Here is a 19,624-nt window from a genome sequence, read left to right on the forward strand (position 1 = left end):
CCCCTCTTGTCTTCTTGTCTTGTCTGGGCATTTTGGAACGCAACCTCATATGCGTAGATATAGGCTATAGGAGAAAAACAGCATCTATAGTATTAGCTGCTGAAAACGCAGTAATAGTGTGCAGTATGGATTCCTTTCCCCCGGCGGTCACAGTGATTTGGTTCATTCCTGAGGTGTGTGAACGAGGTGCCTGACAAGCAGGCGGCTGCCGCGCGGCTCACTTGGCGAAGAGACCAACAAAGTGGAAAGATGGATATGTAAAAACGGATCAGTTGTCACAAATGGGGTAAGTTGTTCCTTGAAATGTAACGTTGCTGCTGCCGACTATTCTTGAGGCTATATATAGCTGTGATGTGAATAATGCGGAGCTTTAATTGGCTTGTGTAAGAAGTGTGACACGCATGCGATAATGTGTGTATAGAATAAGGGACTTTGAAATTGACCACACTAAAAATCTAAAAGCTCCACCAAAGAAACACTTGATTGTCAAAGTTTGATCGTCTTGGCTTTAATGTACCTGACTAATTTCTTTGACCATGTGTGTATACAGACAGTACACACATGGTTACACATAATGGTTAATTAAGGGTGGGATGCTTTTACGCTAAATCTTTCAAAAGAATAGGTGACACTATAATGTGAAATCATGTTCCACTAAACCTATAAGTCCAGAGTGCAGCATCATGATTGATTGATTGATTGATTGATGGATTTGATTGAATACTTTATTATAGTTAGAAATGTAAACAGCACGAGGTACATCAGACATTTAGGCTAAAAGGATAACACCAAAAAGTCCCCGGGACCATTGTGGTCCTGTGTATTCAATTCAACATAGTAGAATCTGTCTTGAGTGATTAGCTGTATTTACCATCATCTTGATTCTAAAACATGCATCCTCCTTGTAGTATACCAAATCAATATAGCCTACCAAAATCCCCAGAGAAACTTCCCTTGGTAAAACATTATGTAACCAATACAAGCATCTAATCTTGTCAGAAGAGAATTTATAATTAGATTGCCATGTTATTGTTTTTCTCTCACAGAGCCACAGTGAGGTCAGTCATCTGTTTGTTCACAAAGACAAATTTGTGAATTAGATCTGCAAACATAGGCCTATATTGTTATGATAATTTACTGAAATAGTCCTCTGACAGAGCAAACATGTCCTTCCCATATACCACATGGTGCATTCGGTGAACTACATAGTGTCAGTCAACTAATTACCCAACCCACAAGAGTGTGTGATTCTACTCAAACTACCATTGATCTCATTCTGAACTTGGACAAATCCAGAATCTCCAAGAAAGGTGTTATTGTATGTGGGCTTATCAATCATTTTTAGATTTTCTGTACCCGCAAAAAACAAAAACTAAAGTCTGTCTGTCACAAAACTGTCATATCAAGGGACCTCAAAACCTACTCTAGCGAGGCCTTTAACCTTGAACTGGAGAATCTGGATTGGTCCGATGAGCTCAGGAGGAGCACACTCGTCGAAGAAGCATGGCTTGGCTTCAAAAAACGAATTTACATTAGTACTAACAACATGGCTCCTTTGAGAACCATCAGGGTAAAAACCCGCTCGGAGCCAGATGAATTCGGACATACTGACTGCCATTTCTATAGCGCCAATCATCACTCACATAATAAACATCTCCATCAAACAGGGACAGGTCCCCCAAGATTTCAAATTGGCCAAAGTAACCCCCTTGCACAAGAAAGGGAGCAAATTAGATCCCGGCAACTATACCGCCCTATTTCTATTTCTAAGTGATGGAAAAAATAGTCTATGAACAGGTTGAAATGTATCTTGCCACAAAAAAATGTATGTACGAATTCCAATCTGGCTTCAGAACATCCCACTCCACATGCCTCCTCTATTTGAGCGACCACATCAAACACGAGGTGGATGCTGGCAAATACTGCGGCATGGTCATGCTGGACCTCCAAAAGGCTTTTGACACCGTGAACCACTCCATACTGGTTAACAAGCTAAAATAAATTGGTTTTGATAGCACATCAGTGAGCTGGATGCAATCCTGAGAGAACAGATGGTGGAGGTGAACGGAACACTGCAAACTTCTGCAAACTGTTAATAAATACTTCAATCAATCAATCCATGGAAGAAGTACTTATTTTAGGCTTACTTAAGTAAAAGTATCAATACTGCAATATAGAAAATGTACTTGGGTAAAGGTATACAAAGGTTTCGGCATCAAAATGTAATTAAAGTACCAAAATTAAAAGTAGGCTATGCTCATTGTGCAGAATGTCCCATTTCCCAAGTTCAAAATGTATTAAAAAATATTTTGAATATAGCATATCTACAAGCACACAATGCTTTTCTATTTTCAAATGGCCGAAACATATAGGGCTGAAGTGGTTAGTGTGTTTTCATAATAATAATCAAAATCTATAAAGTAACTAGTAACTGAAGTATTCATAATAGTCAAAGTACAACATTTTCTGAGATGTAGAAAACATCAGAAATGTATTATTAGATCACATCTATAATGACAGCTAAATGAACAAGGAAACAAACATTACATGCTCCAGCACTGAAAACCTAGCAATACTTCATTATACGTATCGAAAATACTGAATAAAGTTAAACAAAAAAGGAATACCTCAAAATTGTACTTAAGTAGGCTACAGTTACTTTCCACCACTGGAAAATTAGGCCTAGGTGTTTATTTTAAGATTTTATTTTATTTTATTTTATTTTTAATGATCCCTTGACAAAAGCATATTGGCAAGCATCTCAATAACACAAGTGGATATTACTTTAATTAAATTAAGGAAAACGTAATGAAGCGTGTTCAGGATATTGACTAAATGTGTTTGCTAGAAGGCATGACGTAGCTATAGGCCTAATGAAACAATTTAATTGTTTGTTTTAAGCATCTACACAATATTTGATTTCCTACGTAAAGGAGAAAAGGCCACTGCATGTTTGCGACTTTGTTAGGTATTTTTAGTTGATTCTGACAACTTTCACTGTTTGACCTACATATTTCTGTAGGGTCTGTGACTGTGTGCGTGCGTGCATGTCTATTGTGTATGTGTGTGCGTGCGCATGCATGTGCGTGCCGTGTGTGAGTATTCTGTGTAATCTATGTATAGGTGCAGTGCAGCATACTATAGACTATACCGGCTATTTTTATATTTGGTAGCCTAGGACATATACCCACACTGGTTGATAGAGGGATTCAACTTAGGATGCCCAAAAAGGAGGCAAAAAGGCTGGCAAAGTATTGTGCTACAGTATAGTTGGCAGCCGCCACATATGGCCAAGATACTCCACTTGTATACATGGAAAGAGAGTGCTGAGTGGCATAATTATTGTTTCATGAAGACATGCCATGATTTTGTGAATATAATCTTAACTAATATGTGTCCTTGTATGCTTTCCTTTATGTGGACATGAATACATTGTTAAAATGTGTGTGCATGTGTGCGTGCAATCCATGTGGTTGTGCGTGCATGCGTTGCTATTGGCCAGTCAATTTACTAAAGATAAGATGGACTTTAATAATCCCCAGGCGACTGTTAAATTAATTTATATAATTACTGCAGCCAATGTTTGTTCACCACAAAATTGCTACTCAGCTACACAAATCAAACAAAGATGTTTAATGACTTGAGTTGAAAGACTCATCGGCAGAAATTATTCATAAGGACTAGATGCTACAAGTTCAGTTCATTGGTGAATCCTCTCACGCAAGTAAAACATACAGTTTAAGGATAAATCTAAACCACATTCCACAGCAGATGTAATCAAGTCAAGTCAAAACCAAAATGAGCACATTTAAAAAATAAATACACTGGGCCAAATGGCAGACTACAGGAGGGAGCTAAAATCACAAAATAAAATAAATGGTAAATGGTATTTATATAGCGCCTTTATCTAAGATGCATTACAATGTGTAACGCACCCATTCATATACTGTACACCGACGGCAGAAGAAACGATGCAAGGCACCAACCTGCTCATCGGGAGCAATTATGTGTTCAGTTTCTTGCTCAAGGACACTTTGACACCTCTTGAGCCAAATACAAGAAACATTGACAGGTAGATTGGGCCATCCCCTTTGTTTTATCAACAAACAAGAATCTTAAAACCAATTCTGAATCATAATGGCATAGATATGGCCTGTCTATATATGCACAATGACATAAACCTAACAGTACATCAGAATCAGAACCAATCTTTTTTGTCACATCTCATTACAAGTGGGTATATTAGATAGAATAGATAGAATACTTCATTAGCAGTTTTAAAAAAATCACAACAATGTCACTATTTTTGAAAAACACCAACGTGGATTATACACAAAAAAGACGTAACTTGTTTCCATCGTGGTCCACTTTGAGACATACTGTAGAACAATACCCAACAAACTGTACAAACAGTACAGTTACAGTACAGTACAAAGAAAAGGAAATCCTTACATATAAATTTGGGAGCAATACATATAGGATAAGAGGTAACCTGAGAGAAGAATCCAAAGCAGAGTGGGCTATCTAACTATGACCAGTTAACCCATTTTGACCTGAGATCAGATTCTAAAAATGTCTTCTACATCCTGACAGTTTTCTGAAAAAGCTATGTTTCTATGTCAGTCGTTCTTCGATTTTTCAAAAATAGCAGACCTACAAGCTCATAGCGCGCCACTCGATAACATAATGCTAACACCAAAAGGGGTTCCCGCCCAAAATGGGTTAATGTTAAGATTGAGCCATGATTTGAGGTCATTATTAAATCTTGCAAGATAACTTAGGGATTTCAGGGCTGAAGGGAGGACATTCCACTGAGTAGTGGCTGCGTGATACAACTTGTTTTTCCTTCTTCCCCCAGAAGCATTCCGAAACTGGGAACGAGATCATATAAACCTCCCCTGGTTGAGGACCGGCCAAGGTCCTCATTGCACTGCTGTTGACATATGCTGATATCCTGCACATACATCTTGTTCTTTGGTTGACCTTCTTAGTTCTTAGGATGACATTCTTGGTTGTGCATGCAGGCTCATCATTGCAGTTAAAAGATGGATAGTCATAAAAGAGAGAGGCAGGAGGCATTAAGTGCATAACATAGGCTATGACTAATCTCCATAATAATAGAGCGTCGCAGTCCCGCCTCCTACCCTGGACCAGGAAATGATTCTCCGTTCATTTTCCTCATAGACATTTCAGAAAGTATTTATTTAAAGACGTTTACGCCGCGGACAAAGCCAACTCGAGTCGTGACAAATCATGACAACAAACACAATTTTTTGGGCCGAACAAATAATTAGAAAGAAGAAAAAAACGGCAGGTTACAACACTTTTTTTGTTGTTTTTCTTCTTTGTAATTATTTGTTTGGTCCAAAATATTGTTTGTGTTGTCATGAGTTGTCACGACTCGAGTTGGCTTTGTCCGCGGCGTAACCGTCTTTAAATAAATACTTTAAGAAATGTCTATGGGAAAAATGCATTGGGTTTCATTTCCTGGTCCAGGGTAGGAGGCAGGACTGCGACGCTCTATTTAAAGGAATGCCTCCTATGTGACTTAAGTGCATAATAAATAAGAGTCATGAATGTACGTATACCAGTAAGATGCCTGAGGGCGAGAAGCAACCTCGCCCCTAAAGGGCGAGGTCATGTGCACGCATCCGCCTGGGTGACAGCAGACTGCTGGGCGAGCGCTGGCGCTTTGGCATGGGGGGCTCAGATCAACATATGGAATGAATTCTGTACTGGCCATATATGGAGCGTGTCTTGAGTGTACAGGGTTTGATGAGGTCAGATCAACATATGGAATGTCAGAACAGTTCAGCTCCATATATGGAGATCTAAAGGTGGCAGCGGGGTCAGTGTGTAGGGCCGGGCCTTAATTTTCGGGCCTGTTGATAACTCTAGTTTTCGCTGGCTGCCGGGCGCGGCAGCACTAACTAGAAATAACTAGGCCATGTATTTGCCTACAGAGTGCGCCATGAGGTGTTGCGCCAAGAGTGTTGCGCAAAAGTAGTGAAAATAGCACTGCGTTGTGAGCTTGTAGATAGACTATTTTGCCAACTTAGAAGGTTTTTAAAGTGAAGTTAAAATGGTTAACTTTGATTCTGCCTATGCAGTGGATTCTGCCAATGCTTTTCAATGGGAACTGAGCTTTTTTTTTGGTTGGAAATCTGTGAATAACAACAAACGGATCTGTTCCCATTGACAAGCATTCGCAGAAAGTTCAGTGTGACCATAAGCGTGTAGACACGGCATTGTAAGGTATTGCATGGTGAGGTAATGTGAAATGGATTAACATTGTACAATGGAATTGTAAGGCATGGCATATTGGGAGGTAGAATGCGTACAGAAACCAACCATATTATCCAAAGTGAACACAGCCTCTGAAATCCCTGGAAATATAGACACAACCTATAACTGCTCCCTCATGTGCTCAACATAGCAGCACACTGCAGGGTAAAATGCAGAAAAAATCCTATCAGTAAACCCTCTATTTATGATCATCTACAGTATGGCCATGGAGTTTGTGGCATAGATGGTCAGAGCACAAAGGTATGGGAATGTGGTCGACTGGTCGTTATCGTCAAGTGGTGTTCTGCAGGGTTCCTACACAAGTGGCCTACTTGTGTAGGAACCTTGACGATAACGACCAGTCGACCACATTCCCATACCTTTGTGCTCTGACCATGGAAAGTATAGAAAAGTATACAATTAGGTTTTAGTCATTTCCAGGTCTGGATAAATATATAAATAACAAAAAGGTATAAAAATAATTATATTTCCAATCCATACTATTGACATAATCACTTGACCAAATCCACACATCTATATACCGCCATATTAGTTTGAAGAAAATGCGGCAGAAAACGTATGAGTTATGCAGCGATGAAGTTATCAGAAACGTCAAACCATCGTTTCTGCATAAGGAAACCATAATGTAATGGCTGCATTCATCGTCATGTCCATGGACACAGTGAATAACTGAGACTGCACAGACAGCGCAAACATTTAACTTTTTTTTATGGGCTCATTTTCCATTCTCATTTATAAAAGAGCTTACATTCATGGTGACAACAATAATATGTTATTTTGTAAAAATAATGAGCTTCCAGGGAGGGTCATCGACACTGGTAATTTTGGCTTTGGGGTCAATGGTGTGTCGTGTCGTGTGTGCCTGGAGAGAAAGACAAAGGAGAGAAAAATGTAGAGAAAATCTGTGAGGGAGGATTGTGACATTTGACAGCTGCACACCCACAGGTAGAAGAGGCTGGGTATATACGTATGCAGTCATGATTAGATTAGACATATATGACGTTTGTTTTCACTTGGTTCAACCAACTCAATTAAATAATGTGTTTTTTATTGCAGTTTAAATCCATTCACAAATAACTGTACAACAATTATCCCTGGAGTGTGGAGTAGGGGGGTCACTATGAACATCAAAGTGATTATGATTCATAGTTGTCGCTAGGTGTCGCGCACTGAAAATAGCAGATCTACAAGCTCACAATGTGTAGCAGTGTATGTTGTGAGATTATAGAACTGCTATTTTACATAGTATGAATCACAATCGTGTATTAGTCTAAATATGATCGTAATTAGCCGGTGATGTAAAAAACGGTTGCTTGACGGATGAAAACGGATGCTTGATGGATGAAAACAGGACAAATCTAAATCACTAAATTGAGGCACCAATGTATGAATTGGTACAATTACAGAACTTCAAATTCAGGCAAAAGCTTTCATACTTTTTGAAAGAGCTCTGTGGCCTGCATTGTAATAGACTCCATTAGTATGCACTATGCAGTATTATTTCATTTTCTACACTGAGCTAGATGTGACTGATAGCGACCTTCACAATAAATATCAGGACTTCTGTAACGGTATAATTAGCAGTAATATTCAATGCTGTCATTTTCAATTATCTCTCTCTCTCTCTCTCTCTCTCTCTCTCTCTCTCTCTCTCAGGCTTCAAGCATCCAGGCTAGTCTCCTCTGCATTAGAATTGTCTTACTGCGTTGCCTTGGCTGGTGGGCCGTGAGGGGCCACTATGACGCACCCCAACGACAGCGCAGCGGCGGCCAACTTCAGCGGAGCTGTGGACAACCACGGCCTGGCGGGGAACATCTACCGGCCTTTTTCCGTGTTCAGCGTGCTGACGCTCACCTTGCTGTCCATGCTGGTGGTGGCCACCTTCGTGTGGAACTTATTGGTGCTCGTGACCATCCTGAGGGTCAGGACGTTCCACCGCGTGCCCCACAACCTGGTGGCGTCGATGGCCATCTCCGACGTGATGGTGGCCGCCCTGGTCATGCCGCTCAGCCTGTTCCACGAGCTGAACGGCCGGCGGTGGAAGCTGGGCCGCGTGCTCTGCCAGGTGTGGATCTCCTTCGACGTGCTCTGCTGCACGGCCAGCATCTGGAACGTGACGGCCATCGCGCTGGACCGCTACTGGTCCATCACCCGGCACCTGGAGTACACGCTCAAGACGCGCAAGAAGATCTCCAACTTCATGATTGCGCTCACCTGGCTGCTGTCCTCCATCATCTCCCTGTCGCCGCTCTTCGGCTGGGGGGAGATCTACTCGGAGGAGATGAAGTGCCAGGTGAGCCAGGACCCGTCCTACACCGTCTTCTCCACCGTCGGCGCCTTCTACCTGCCGCTCTGTGTGGTGCTCTTTGTCTACTGGAAGATCTACAAGGCTGCCAAGTTCCGCATTGGATCTCGTAAGACTAACACCATCACACCCATGGCTGAGGTGAGTGATCGGCTTTCTATAGCACACAATCACATCGTGCAATTCATTTCTGGCACATATTAGGTGGAATATCATCATGGCCTATAGCTCAAGTCAAAGCCGGTACATTATGGGCTCTATTTTTGTCCATGCTAAACTCCATGCTAAACTACTTTGCCTTTTTTACTATTTTGAAAAACATTTTTGAATTGTTAAAATAGCCAATCTACAAGCTCACAACGTTTCAATGTAGATTGGCTATTTTAACTATTCAATCATGTTTTTCTAAATAGTAAAAAGAAAAAAAGGCAAAGTAGTTTAGGCATAAGGGGTTTAACATGGACGAAAATAGGGGGATCAACAGAAAACTAGAAAAAGTGCTCCTCGGGGAACAGGTCTCCACCAGGAGGATAGAGTAGGCTATTTGTGATAGATAGTGTATACCGATTTGCATGATGTATGGATACAATCTGTACGAGTAATGTAAAGAAATGTGTTTCCTCTAGAGAGTGCGCTTACAAAGTTGTACACAGATCGGTGCATGTGTAGGTTAAAACATGATTTGGTCTGTTATAGCACCACCATGAGGCTTATTCGAAAATATTTAGGTGGCATTTCTTCCTCGGCATAGTGGGAATGTGCATGCGTAATGTCACGGAAATCGCACGCTGTGTTCATGATTTTAGCCATTATGTTCTAAACGGGCCAGTCGTGCAAACTTTAGATGTCAATCGCTACGATTGACATCTTGGTTGGCTACCAACCAAGATGGGAAATGAAAAATCTAACAGATCTGTGTTGATCACATGATTATAGAGATAGTGTATAAGGATTTGCATGATGTATGGATAAAATGTGTACGAGTAATGTAATGAAATGTGTTTAGCAAAAATCAGCCTCATGGTGGCGCTATAACAGACCATTCCGAAGAATTTGGGGCAGAGGTTAGTCATTGGCATCCAGGGAGTGTGTGTGCAGAGTTAGGCCAACGGTGCCGGAGATTATCTGTACACGGATGGACCGACACACACACGGACGGACGGAGTGCAAAACATACTCTCCCCATGCCTTCGGTAGAGCTCGTGCCTTTGGACCACACGTTCATGGGTTCGATCCCGGGCACCGCCAACTCAGCGTATGAGTAGCACGGCTTGGGTGTGGCAAGTCGTGTGGGACGTACTGGGAGCTGATGGTAGGTGTGGCGCTCCGCCTCAGCAATCCATCTCCCAGGGGTCTAGCGCATTGTTACAGGGACAGACTCCTGCATGTTACCGGCTAATACCGATACTAACACTCCCAGCCTACTTCTTCATATATCAGTCCTAGTCATGTAACTCGATGTAGACACAGCTTCTTGATGTTTGAAATACATACAGTAGAATGAAATAGATTTACTACCAAAACGTTCATCATCTCGGTTGCAGAGGCGTTTCGTAACAAATTGTCTTGAACACAAGCAATCTCTCTCAGGAATTCAGCAACTACAGAGGATGTGTGTTTTCCCTCTTTTTGCTTTCTAATAAAGCTTTTCGAATTGAGCGGTGCTTGTCTCTGACACACAGTTTGCCATTTGCCTGCCTTTGATAGTGCAGCACAGCACCTGCGGAGATGGGCAAAATACATTGAAAATGTATTTTGATACAAAATACAGATACTGGGTCAAAAAATGTATCTAAATACAAAATATAAATACTGGTCTGAGAAATGTATTTGAGATACAAATACAAATTTTGTATTTAGAAAATACATGAAAATATATAATGATAAGTAAATTCATAATTGATTGCCAAATATTAAATGAATGACCTGTCAGAATGTCTAATACATTGAAGATTATTAAGAATGATACACTTCATATTTTAAGCAAATCAATCAGGACCCACAAAGGAATGGTAACTCATAGATTACCAAACACTCAAGTCTGCATCAACTCAAGGCCCACCCTACTCTGCCTCTCATTTGTGGTTCAATTTGAGTGTAAGCCAATCAGAAGGCGTAATAATAATAATAATAATACATTTTATTTATAACGCACTTTACATTTGAAACAAATCTCAAAGTGCTACAAGCAGAAATATTTAAAAAGAAAAATAAGAATAAAAACAATTAAAATATTCTGTGGACACCTAAGCAGCTAAAAGGTTAAAAGAAGCACACAGGGCAGCTTAGAAGTCCAACTAGGCAAATGCCTTGCTAAAAAGGAAGGTCTTTAGTCCCTTTTTAAAAGCATCTACGGACTGTGGTGCTCTCAGGTGGTCGGGGAGGGCATTCCACAGCCGAGGAGCAGCTGAGCAGAAGGCCCGGTCCCCCATGGTGCGGAGTTTTGTTTTTGTGGTTTTGATGTACCAGAGCGGAGGGAGCGGGTGGAGGCTGGGGGTTCCTTTAAGTAGGAGGGGGGGCATTGCTATGGATACACTGATGGGTGAGGAGGCAGACCTTGTATTCTATCCTGAAGGAGACGGGAAGCCAGTGAAGGGAATGGAGTATGAGTGTGATGTGTTCTTATTTTCGCGCTCTCACCAGGATAGGAATAGAAGTGATATCACACATTGTGTTGTGTTGTGTGTATCCCTACCTCAAGGAACTTGTCACAGTTCAATCCTCTACCCGCTCCCTCCGCTCCTCAAACACCAACCTCCTCAAACCCATAAAGACTAACCTACGCACCATGGGTGACCGGGCCTTCTGCTCGGTCGTCCCCGGACTGTGGAACGCTCTCCCCGCCCACCGGAGAGCCCCACAGTCGGTTGACACTTTTAAGAGAGGACTAAAAACTTTCCTTTTTACCAAAGCATTTTTATAGCCTTGCCCTTATGTTTTAAATGTTCCTTATGTTTTAAATGTTACTGTTTTATTAGATGTTTTTAATGGTGTGTTGTTTCTTCTGCTTTTATTTTATTTGCTGTAGCACTTTGAGATTCCAACAAATGTAAAGTGCGTTATAAATAAAATCCATTATTATTATTATTATTATTATTATTGTATGGGTGCGTGTGTTTTGCCCCTACAGTTTAAACCTGAGGCTGTGTAAATGTTTAACATTTGAGAATAAAATTACATTATATACATTATTTATGTATTTGAAATAAAGAAAATACTTGATCTGAAAGTATTTAGATACAAATTACATCTAATTTCTTCCATCCCAGCAAAATACAAAATACAAAAAGATATTTCAAATACGTATTTCAAATACATACATTTCAAATACGTATTTCAAATACATGTATTTCAAATACGTATTTCAAATACATGTATTTCAAATACTGCCCAGTGACCTGAATCAGTACAGCAGCTGAATTAACGGAACACAAGGCAGAGCCTCTGTGGGATTCTTGTGTGTGGGTGGCAGCAACCTCCTGAAGTCATCTATTAGCTGCACCCACACACAGCCACAAAGAAACATGTGTAGCTGTGTGTGTGTGTGTGTGTGTGTGTGTGTGTGTGTGTGTGTGTGTGTGTGTGTGTGTGTGTGTGTGTGTGTGTGTGTGTGTGTGTGTGTGTGTGCGTGCGTGCGTGCGTGCGTGCGTGCGTGCGTGCGTGCGTGCGTGCGTGCGTGTGTGCGTGCGTGCATATCCATCATCCACACAACCACACACTTCATTCAAAAACAGTATAGGTGTGTATTTATATCAATGTAACAAAGTCACAGTCACAGTAACATCAATCTTGATTTTCCTTTGTCCAGCAGTTGGGTTGTCTGCTAGGCAGCATGTGATACATTAGAGATGCAGGTTGGGTTGTCTGCTAGGCAGCATGCGATACATTAGAGATGCAGGTTGAAATGAAATGAAATGAAATGAAATGATTACTATATTTACCCAGGGTATCTGGGCTAAGCTCAATAACTTGTTTCCAGCCAGGCCCTGCTCATAGAACATTTCATCGTAGTGGTTCAATGCCTTGTTCAAGGGCACTTCAGCGGTGGTAATTTTAACGTGTCGGACCGCTGATTCGAACTGGCGACCTTCCGGTATCAAGACCGCTCCGCAATCCGTTCGGCCACCGCTGCCGAAGGTTGGGTTGTCTGCTATAGGCCGCATGCGATACATTAGAGATGCAGGTTGGGTTGTCTGCTAGGCAGCATGCGATACATTAGAGATGCAGGTTGGGTTGTCTGCTAGGCAGCATGCGATACATTAGAGATGCAGGTTGGGTTGTCTGCTAGGCAGCATGCGTTACATTAGAGAATGCAGGTTGGGTTGTCTGCTAGGCAGCATGCGTTACATTAGAGAATGCAGGTTGGGTTGTCTGCTAGGCAGCATGCATTACATTAGAGATGCAGGTTGGGTTGTCTGGTAGGCAGCATGCGATACATTAGAGATGCAGGTTGGGTTGTCTGCTAGGCAGCATGCAATACATTAGAGATGCAGGTTGGGTTGTCTGCTAGGCAGCATGCGATACATTAGAGATGCAGGTTGGGTTGTCTGCTAGGCAGCATGCGATACATTAGAGATGCAGGTTGGGTTGTCTGCTAGGCAGCATGCGATACATTAGAGATGCAGGTTGGGTTGTCTGCTAGGCAGCATGCGTTACATTAGAGAATGCAGGTTGGGTTGTCTGCTAGGCAGCATGCGTTACATTAGAGAATGCAGGTTGGGTTGTCTGCTAGGCAGCATGCGATACATTAGAGATGCAGGTTGGGTTGTCTGCTAGGCAGCATGTGATACATTAGAGATGCAGGTTGGGTTGTCTGCTAGGCAGCATGCGATACATTAGAGATGCAGGTTGGGTTGTCAGGCAGCATGCGATACATTAGAGATGCAGGTTGGGTTGTCTGCTAGGCCGCATGCGATACATTAGAGATGCAGGTTGGGTTGTCTGCTATAGGCAGCATGCAATACATTAGAGATGCAGGTTGGGTTGTCTGCTAGGCAGCATGCGATACATTAGAGATGCAGGTTGGGTTGTCTGCTATAGGCAGCATGCGATACATTAGAGATGCAGGTTGGGTTGTCTGCTAGGCAGCATGCGATACATTAGAGATGCAGGTTGGGTTGTCTGCTAGGCAGCATGCGATACATTAGAGATGCAGGTTGGGTTGTCTGCTAGGCAGCATGCGATACATTAGAGATGCAGGTTGGGTTGGGGTCTGCAACAAAGGCTGACATAGAGAGATTGATTGATTGATTGAAATATTTATTAACAGTTTGCAGAATTACAGTACATTTCAAGCACAAACTCAATACAAAGACTGTTAACTGTGAGTGGACGACCCAATTAAGCATTACACTTGTTTACAAGAGGACCTTGTTCAATTCATCAAAACATTTAGAGATGTACAAATACACTTCTATATAGTCAAAGAACAGAACAGAGGATTGATAGACTGCCGTGTTCATTAATACGTACCTTTTATTGAGCAATCAATGAGCATGCTGGATGACTCGTCAGCCACTGTTCAATGTTTGCTCTGCCATTTGTTGCCAGACTAAATATCACCAACCCGAGTGGCTGCTCATATGATTGATTGCTCAGTTGACTAATTCGGTCACTGACAAATCGAGTGACAGGCACATGATGTCTTCGTTTATTGCATGAATGGCTCACAGGTGAAGGAGGCGTCACAGCAGCCCCAGATGGTGTTCACGGCGCGCCACTCCACCGTCACCTTCCAGACGGACGCGGACACGTGGCGCGAGCAGAAGGAGAAGAAGGCGGCTCTGATGGTGGGCATCCTGATTGGCGTGTTCGTCCTCTGCTGGATCCCCTTCTTCACCACGGAGCTCGTTGTGCCGCTGTGCTCCTGTGACATCCCGCCCATCTGGAAGAGCCTCTTCCTGTGGCTGGGCTACTCCAACTCCTTCTTCAACCCGCTCATCTACACCGCCTTCAACAAGAACTACAACAACGCGCTTAGGAACCTGTTCTCTCGCCAGAGATAAGGGTGACGATGTACTGTGTACTTATAGTTGCACGACGCAGCACCCAGCCAAGTATAATAATAATAATACCTTTGATTTATATTGCACTTGACATTTGGAACAAATCTCAAAGTGCTTGGTCATTGGGAAGCAGCAACCTTTGGTACTGAAGAAAACAAGGAGAAATACTCCCTTAGCCATCCCCTCATCCATGCCAAAAGGATCTCATGATAACCTAAATCTGTGAAGAACTGAGTTTGAACATTGTAGAAATTCTCTCTGCATCAATATAACTCTAACGTGTAAAGGTTTACCCTTTGCTGTGGGAAAGTGGACTTGTTTCAGAGGTTATTTGGAATTAAAAATGTCAGACTGTGCTGCTTGAATTTACAAACTGAAGGCTTAAATGTGAAAGTGCTGGATTTTCTGAGGTGCTCAGGGTTGGTTTCTCTCTAGTGTTTTAGGCATATCAGGGATACTCAGACATTTTAGTAAACACAGATTCATTATCAAATGGGACCCTGGATAGGACCCCCCCCCCCCATCTCTAAACCCATTGTTTTAATCTGTACGTTACTACTACATTTATACCTACTACTATTACACATGTACAATAGTACCAACTCTTATTAGAAAGATGGTTTTTGTCATGTTTAATTTGAATACAATATTATAACTGTTAATACAAAATAACTTATACAATTGGGGTGGTTGTATTTTGTCTCCCTGCTCTTCCATTGACACATTTATATTGTGTAAAGGTCATGTCACACCTAGACACAGGATCTGACACGAGGTTCAAGGTTGTCTTGGAGACAGAGTCACAGCTGCATACAAATAACAGACACGTTCACATACAAAAAGGAAAAACACCATGAAACACCCAACATACACAAAACAGAGATATTGCACACATTCCCTTGATAAAGTGCAACTAGTCAATAAAGTGCTTTTGGCAATCCCTGAATCTCTGAGTCAGTAAAGTGCATTCGGCAATCTCTGATTGAGCATTTTGATTGACAGGGGAACAAAAGAGTGTTTAAATCTATTATACACATACCGTGGAGTTTATATACCTCCTACCGGATGGCATTAGCTTGTACTCTCGGTACAACACATGCAAGGGGTCAGATACAATATTCCGAGCTTGTCTCAACACTGCTTGTTCAAAGATGGCCTGGGGGAGTGATGGGGGGGGTGGACATGCCCATGATCTTCCCAGCCATGTTTGCTAGCCTACTTATTTGAGATTTGTACTTTGTACACCGTATCTTAGGAGAATAGAATTTAGAATTTTGACCTGATGGTAAAGATTAGATTTATCCGGCAAGTAGGCAGGCTCTATTATGGTACAAAAAATTTAACAAATAGCACGTAAGCAGGAAACCAGGTTCAAATCCGGGGTAGAGTGTTAGATGTGATGTACAAGATATTTTTTATAAATATTAATTTATAAATAAAATAAAATAAATATATTAACATATTTGATTACTAACATACTTAATACTTGTTGAAAATGTCTTACAGGCTTCGATTTATGTTCCATTATCTCCGTTTTTTCATGGCATGGCGTGATACTGGATTGAGAGTTGTACGGAAAGCTATACTGTCGGCACATATACTGTAGCACAAAATGTTTGAGAGAAGAGAAACTAAAAAGGAGAATAAAGGCTGATAACAAATAAAAGCAGGACAGAAGCCCAATAATTCATACCGGTAATCAACTTTTTATGATTTCTGATGATAAGTGGTACAAAAATTACAAAGCAAACATCCAGGGTTGATGGTGGTGTGAAACTATGACAATATTAAACATGAAACTCATTATACTGTTCTGTTATACTGTTCCACCTCTTAGCACATATTTTATGTATCAATCGCCCCGGCTAGTTGACTTGTGATGAGCTTATGCGGGGCCACAGGCTTTCTGGAGGATTCTCTCATTTAAAATCACCTCTCAGTGCTCCTTGGGTTGCCCTCGGGGTGGCTGATTATTCGCCCTCAAAGCCCCCTTTTCCTGCATGTCCTCTGCGATGTTCCGGCTCAGGAAATGCAAAGTACCCAGTGCACACACGCACGCCACCATGCCATGGGGAGGGAGCTTCCTCCTCTCAACCCGTCGCGAGAGTCGGGCTGCTGCTCACACCTAATATGAGCCCATGCAGCAAAGCTGTCCCAACCTGCATGTATAAGAACTCCCGTCGGAGGTGTGAGATGGTTATAATTCAAGATGAGATCCATGGTTTTATTTATACAAGTATATCTTGTTATATCTCATCTTTAAAGAATAAAATCATTGGGTTAATAATCCCAGCCCAGAAGATCGTAGTGCTATTATTACCCAGTTTGGTTGAGTGAGAAGCAGAGGTGGAGATACACTGTAACTGTACAGTGTGTGCTATACGGATGCAACATCAGAGTGAGCTCATGAACAGACGTTTGTGACTCCACGTCGAACTTTACAGCAGACTGCTCAAAATAACCAAACGTATGTGTGTGTGTGTGTGTGTGTGTGTGTGTGTGTGTGTGTGTGTGTGTGTGTGTGTGTGTGTGTGTGTGTGTGTGTGTGTGTGTGTGTGTATTTACATTTACTATGAAAACGTGCATTTTCTGTTGGTCCGTCACGCCACCCATTGTTTTTTCACTCCTGACAAAGATCCGTAAAAAGGGAGCAAGACGCCTCATTCCTGACTCCTGTCTTTTTTTTGTATGGAGTTCGGCTGGCTGCCTAATTGTCGTTACAACACCTCAGTGAGGGCAGTATAGTGAGTTAACAGCAGCTATACAACAAACAACCTTCCTCTCGTCCAAACATGGATACAAAGCGAGGTGGTAAAAGACAATACTTCATCATCCGGTTCACGGAGAAGCAGCACAACAGCTTCATCTACCAGTGCTGTAGTAAGAGCTCGTGCCAGGGCCGAAGCGGCGAAAGCACGAGTTTCATTTGCCGAAAGGGAGGCACAATTACAAATTGAACAGGCTAGCTGGAGGCTGAAACAGACACAAAAGGCTGTTTTCTGCTAATTATACTTATGGTACTTTTACTTAAGTAAAGATGTCGGTACTTCTTCCACCAACATGATAAGCCCATCCACCCTCCAAACCTCAATTATGCCCTTCCATTCTTTTTCTGTTCTGATCTCCTCTCTGACTCCGCACAGCAGTCTTTCACCGTTTTCCTGCCACCCTGAATACTATGAATAGTTAATGCACTTTATGTGTGAAGGATCTCAAATATTCAGCAGATGCAGAGTAGCACTGATTAATCAGAGGATAAGGGTGTGTGACATTTTTCCGTGAAAAGCTTCACTGGTGTGCTTTCTGCAGTCTCAGGCTATCTCCACCTCTGCCCCGGCCGTGCCCATCACATGATAAGTTCCACATGGCATGTACAAGTACTGTATGTGCCTCTACTGTAGCCTAATGTTGGCCATGCCTCTTGAAATCGACCCCACGTCCGTGTTGTGAGAGGTGAAATCAGGCGGAGCTGACTAACAGCTCTGGTAACACAGTTTACATAACTTTGCATAAATTTACTGTAATGTATGCCCTTTCGGGATTAAAAATAAATGTTCCGAGCAAAATTGACTCTGAAAATCCAATTGAATGTTAACGTTGAACTTGGCAGTGATAGAGCAAGCAAACTAAAACTGTAATAAACAGGGAAAAAAAAAAGAAAAAAAAAAGAGTGTTCATTATCACAAACATTTGTTTTCAGGGTCCACTGGCGAAACGACATTTAAACTGGGCCTATTGTGTTTGGTATAGTGTGTTCATGTACTAAATTGACAAAGATGAAAGGCTGACGGACAACTCAGTGTGCCCGTGCGTGCATGCGTGCGCATGTTGTTTGTGGCACGTCGCAATCGCTCCCCCTGCTCCTTTTATCCGTGCATCCTTTTGTCAGCTCAGAGGCTGTTGGCCGACTCGTTCGCTACTTTGATGTCTGATGCAGTTTATCGTTGAATACATTACACACAGGTGAATCGAGAGCTTTTAGTCTGAATTCTCCTGAAGATGCATGGGTACCATTAGAATATAAATGGATCAAAAATACTGTTGATTGCATAGGCTATGTGTGATCCCGAATTACACTTGCTTTCGACTGATCACAATTCTAAGGGGACCTCCAGTTGTCTGCGTATGTGCTAGTCAGCCTAGCACGGGAGGCCAGCTGGCATAACAACTGCATGTGGAAACTAAAGACCACCGCAAATCCCAAAGGAATGCAGCCTCTGTCTTGCATTCTGATATTCGTATTTGTAACCAGAATTTGCTGGCGCTAGTTACACGATGAGGGTCTAGTAGCCTTGCAGCACATGGATTAATATTGCAACACTGTGTTTTGTTTGTTATAGCTGCGCACACACACACACACACACACACACACACACACACACACACACACACACACACACACACACACACACACACACACACACACACACACACACACACACACACACACACACACACACACACACACACACACACACACACACCTTAGGGTTGACGACAGTACAGGAACTTGCAATGGGCCTGGTCTACAAGATTCGCTACACCACTATAGGGCAGACTTCACACTGAGTCTGTTTGATTCACTGTTCCCGAATATTATACTTGCCTAGTCCCCGCTGGCCATGATTCACATTGGCCTTGATTCTTCTGCACCCGAGTACACTTCATTCAACTGTATTCAATGCTTTTACATTGCATTGATTGATTGATTGCTTGATTGAAATATGTATTAACAGTTTGCAGAATTACAGTACATTTCAAGCACAAACTCAATACAAAGACTGTTAACTGTGAGTGGACGACCCAATTAAGCATTACACTTGTTTACAAGAGGGTCCACCATGTTCAATTCATCAAAACATTTAGAGACGTACAAATAGACACTTCTATATAGTCAAAGAACAGAACAGGAATTCATCATAAAGGAGGTAAAAAAGGGAAAAATCCGTATCCGAGTACACTTCCCGAGACTACCTCCATGCGATCCTGGGAATGGTTGGATGATCCA

The 19,624-nt window shown here is 42.0% G+C and overlaps 1 protein-coding gene across 1 annotated transcript; it reads left to right on the top strand.

Moving 5' to 3' along the window:
* Nucleotides 1-8,044: 8,044 nt before the first annotated feature.
* htr5ab (5-hydroxytryptamine (serotonin) receptor 5A-b) lies at nucleotides 8,045-14,616 on the top strand (the record flags this gene model as incomplete). The annotated part of the gene is made up of 2 exons (XM_079490061.1): nucleotides 8,045-8,752; nucleotides 14,284-14,616. The coding sequence occupies 2 exons, from the start codon at nucleotides 8,045-8,047 to the stop codon at nucleotides 14,614-14,616; spliced, it is 1,041 nt and encodes a 346-aa protein (XP_079346187.1).
* Between the last annotated feature and the right edge of the window lie 5,008 nt (nucleotides 14,617-19,624).

The sequence above is a fragment of the Electrona antarctica genome (assembly GCF_951216825.1).
Source record: "Electrona antarctica genome assembly, chromosome: 20".
Lineage (NCBI taxonomy): Eukaryota > Metazoa > Chordata > Actinopteri > Myctophiformes > Myctophidae > Electrona > Electrona antarctica.